We start from the raw sequence: 4302 nt of genomic DNA on the forward strand, positions 1-4302 counted from the left end.
GGAAGAAGTGGGAGGGGAGCTGTTGCATTGTGGTAAACTGTGGTCAATGTCATGAGACAAAGTATATGTAAACTGCTGTATGGAAAGTGAATTTGTTATGTAAATCTTCACCCAAATCACACACACACACACACAGATTTTATTAAACAGCAAAATAAATAAATAAATATAATCTATAAGGTAAATAGTCTGCCAGCAGATCAGTCAGTGTAGATTTATTAAGTACCTTCTTTGTCCATAATTAACAATATACCGAATAAGTGCAGTACAGTAATGATAATTAGATAAAAACATTTTGGACTGGACTCAGATTAGGCTTTGGGGCAGAAGATGAACTTCAGTCATATCTTCAAAGATAGAATGAAAGTGTTGAAAAGAGAGACCTAGTAGATTTTGTATAAGAAAAGCTATTTCATATAGATGATGTTTTTTGAGAAACAGCAACATGTGAAATGCTTTTGGTTTTTCAAGAGCACTAGCCATAAAGATTCTGACTAATATGACAGAGTAACACTGTTGTGTAGCGTTTTCTTTGCTGTAATCTGTACAGAAGCAGATTGATGGGTCTTTTTCCCCTGATAGCACAACAGTTAAGTGCTTGATTACCAATCAGCCAAAAGGTTGGTGGTTTGAACCCACCTGGGAGCTCTGGTAGCGTAGTGGCTAAGGCACTTGACTGCTAACCAGAAGGCTGGCGGTTCAAACCCACCAGCCACTCCTCGGAAGGAAGGTTGGGTAATCTGCTTCTGTAGTGATACTGCCTTGGGAAACCCAAGGAGGGGTCGCTATGAGTTGGGTCCGACTCAACGGTACATAACAACAACAACAGTAGCTCCATGGAAGAAAGACCTGGCGATCTGATCTTGTAAAGATTACAGTGTAGAAAACTCTATGAGATAGTTCTATTCTGTCACATGAGATTGCTGTGAGTTAACGTTGACTCCAAGGCACCTAACAACAATAGTAGCAGTAGCAGCTATAAAGAAGTTTAGGTTTTAATCCTTGTTCCATACCTTACTTTTACTTCCTGATGTTAGATCTTTTTATTCATTTATTTGTAAAATTTAGAAAATGGTACCTGATTTAACCTATTTCAAGTGAAATAACATGTTTGAAACTGCTCTTTACAAGTTGAACCTTTACACATACATTATTATTGAATATTTTAAAAACTTAAAGAATCATACACATTAAAAAAAATCTTTTTCTTTGCCAATATATAAACAATTGGAATATATGAATTTTTAAAAAGATTGTTTACATTAACTTTTGGTTCTGTTTATTTACTCCCTTTTTCTTGGTAGCGGATACTTTGTTTTCAAGGAAGCTGAATGGGAAATACAGACTTGAGCGACTTGTTCCAACTGCAGTATATCAGCACATGAAAATGCATAAACGAATTCTTGGACACTTGTCATCTGTGTACTGTGTAACTTTTGATAGAACTGGCAGACGGATATTTACTGTAAGTAATTGTTTTAATTATTCCCTTTATATTTGCATGGAATTGAACTAACATTGTTTATGGGTGAATATGAAATAAAACCTTTATTTCTTTTAATGGAATATTGGAATTTCAGGTAATTTAACTTACTAATGGAAGATTTTTTTTTTTTTTGATTTAGGCTTTACTCAAATTTGGAAAGTTTCTGAAAGACAGGTTATATAGCATAGTCACAGTTAAGTCATGGTCCTATATAATCTATAGAAAACCACCTGCTGGCTGTCCCTTAAAATAATGTTAGAAGAATTCTGAGCTTATCTACTGTCCTTTATTAATACCTTATATCCTTAACACTGCATTCTTTAACATATCTGATGTTACATTGAAAGGAGTTTGCTTTTATTTATTTGTTGTTTTAAACTGTTTAATGGTGAAAGGCAGAAATTAGGTCAGCTTTATTTTAAGTGAAAAAGCTACTTTTGGAAATATTTCAGTTTGTTTTCAGATGCCATAACTATTATATCCACTTAAGGCAATAGTTACTACATTAACACTATTTCGGTGATGTTTGTTATTGATATGTGGGCTGAAGGTAGGCATTTATTCAAAGGTTCCTTAATTTCCTTTGAAACAAGAAAATGGGAAAGTGAAGTTAAAATGGAAATTCCAATCTCTGCCTTTGGAGAGCAGCTGGGGATTTTACATAGTCATAACAATTACATATTCCACTTTTTAATAAGTATGCTTGTAAACTTAGAGCTATTTATGTCTTTTTCTCCTCCTTCATCTATATATCTACCCTATACAATTTTTGTAATAGTGTACACCCTATACAATTTTTTGCAAAGTGTACAATCCCCTTACTAGTGTCCTGTGCACATTATATGCATGTGTGTGTTAAAGTGGGCATGTTATATGCAAACAATAGGGTAGTCATCTGTGAAAAACAGAAGGATGAAGGATGGAAACTTTTCATGCATTCTTTTCCCCTAGGTCTAATCTACCTCAGGCATTTGCAGATCTCATGTCTATATTCTGTTCTCCCATTTCTTTCATCTTTGATGTTCTCTATGAAACAAAATGTAATTGAAATTTTCTAAACTTTATGACAGATTATTTTCAGAGGGAGAACAGGCAGCTTTGTATTTGCCAAAGTGCTCGATATATCACAGTAGGTATTTTTAAATGCTGATTAAAAATTGTTGTTGTTATGTGCCATCGAGTCGGACCTGACTCATAACGACCCCTCCTTGGGTTTCCAAGGCGTTATCACTACGGAAGTAGATTGCCCAACCTTCCTTCCGAGGAATGGCTGGTGGGTTTGAACCGCCAGCCTCTGGTTAGCAGCCAAGTGCCTTAGGCACTCCGCTACCAGAGTTTCTAATTAAAAATTACATTTAGCCATTTCAAAACTTGACTGCTAACCAGAGGGTTAGTGGTTCAAACCCACTAGCCACTCCTTGAAAGGAAGATTGGGCAATCTACTTCCTTAGTGATACTGCCTTGGAAACTCAAGGTAGGGGTCACTGTGAGTCGGAGACCACTCGACAGCACATAACAACATCAACATACTAATATTCGTATTCAGCTCTCAAAACCTAAAGTAAACTTCCTTTCTAATGTTTGAAGGAATTCTCTCAAAAGCAATCATAAACAGAAATAACGAGGAAGAAGTTTTATGTTGTATTTGTACTTCATTTTATTGATTATAAGATGATGTTACTGCACTGGTATTTTATATGTATTCACATGTGTGTGTATGTGTGTGTATATTTATATATATGTACTTAAAATACTCCATACTTAATTTTATTATGTTAGTAAATACCTGGTGGGAATTCTTTCTTTAAAAGTGATAAGGATGGTAGTAAGCATTTGTTTGCTCTACTTTTTGAAGCATTAATGTGTATTTTTATTTGAATTAGATAAATAATTTCCTGGAAGTTTTTGAGGAAAAAATGTAAAAAAATAATATGCTTTGTGATATTAATTTACTAGAATCATACATATGTACAAGGCTCAAAGAGGCTCTGAACTAGAGGAGTTAGTCAAATCCAGCCTGACACCTGTTTTTGTAAATAAGCTTTTATTGAAGCAGCCATGTTCCTTATATATTGTCTATGGTTGCCTTCATGCTAAAATGCAGAGTTGAGTAGTTGTGACAGAGACTGTATAGCCTACAAAGCCTAAAATATTTACTCTCTGGCTCTGTAAAGAAATGTTTGCTATCCTTTCCTCTTAACTTCTAGTTCCTACTTGTCAAAGCATTTGATTTGGGGACTAGTAATGGTGTATAAAGAAGAAGCTATATTCTAATTATTTACTTTAGTTGAAGACATGTAAATAACGGCATGAAAGTTAGCATGTTGGTGTTGTTAGGTGCTGTTGAGTCGTCTCTGACTCAACGACCCTCTGCACAGCAGAACAAAACACTGCCCGGTCCTGTGCCAGCCCATCTTGTTGAGGGCCTTCCCCTTCTTCGTTGACCCTTTACCAAGAATGATATCCTTCTGCAGGAAATGGTTCCTTCTGACAACATGACCAAAGTAGGTCAGATGAAGGCTGGCCATTTTCACTTCCAAGGTGCATACTGGCTGTATTTCCTCCAGGACAGATTTGTTAGTCTTTTTAGCAGGCCATGGTACTCTAAGCATTCATCTCCAACGCTACATCTCAAAAGCATCCAGTCTTCTTTGCTCTTCCATATTCATTCCAGCTCTCACATGCATAAGAGGTGATTGAAAATACCATGGTTTGGCTGAGGCATACCTCAGTCTTCAAGGAGACATCCTGGCTCCTCATCACTTGAAAAAAGGTCCTTTGAAGCAGATTTGCCCAGTGCAATATGTTGTCTGATG

At 36.0% G+C, this 4302-nt stretch overlaps 1 protein-coding gene across 1 annotated transcript in view; it reads left to right on the plus strand.

Moving 5' to 3' along the window:
* Positions 1-4302, plus strand: part of LOC103206189 (pleckstrin homology domain interacting protein) — a 203020-nt gene that overhangs the window by 80549 nt on the left and 118169 nt on the right. Inside the window, exon 6 of the mRNA XM_007951632.1 lies at positions 1305-1465. Coding sequence (XP_007949823.1) covers positions 1305-1465 — 161 coding nt within the window. The remainder of the gene's footprint in view (positions 1-1304; positions 1466-4302) is intronic.

The sequence above is a fragment of the Orycteropus afer genome, unplaced genomic scaffold, assembly GCF_000298275.1.
Source record: "Orycteropus afer afer isolate SDZICR_OR568_19922 unplaced genomic scaffold, OryAfe1.0 scaffold00011, whole genome shotgun sequence".
NCBI lineage: Eukaryota > Metazoa > Chordata > Mammalia > Tubulidentata > Orycteropodidae > Orycteropus > Orycteropus afer.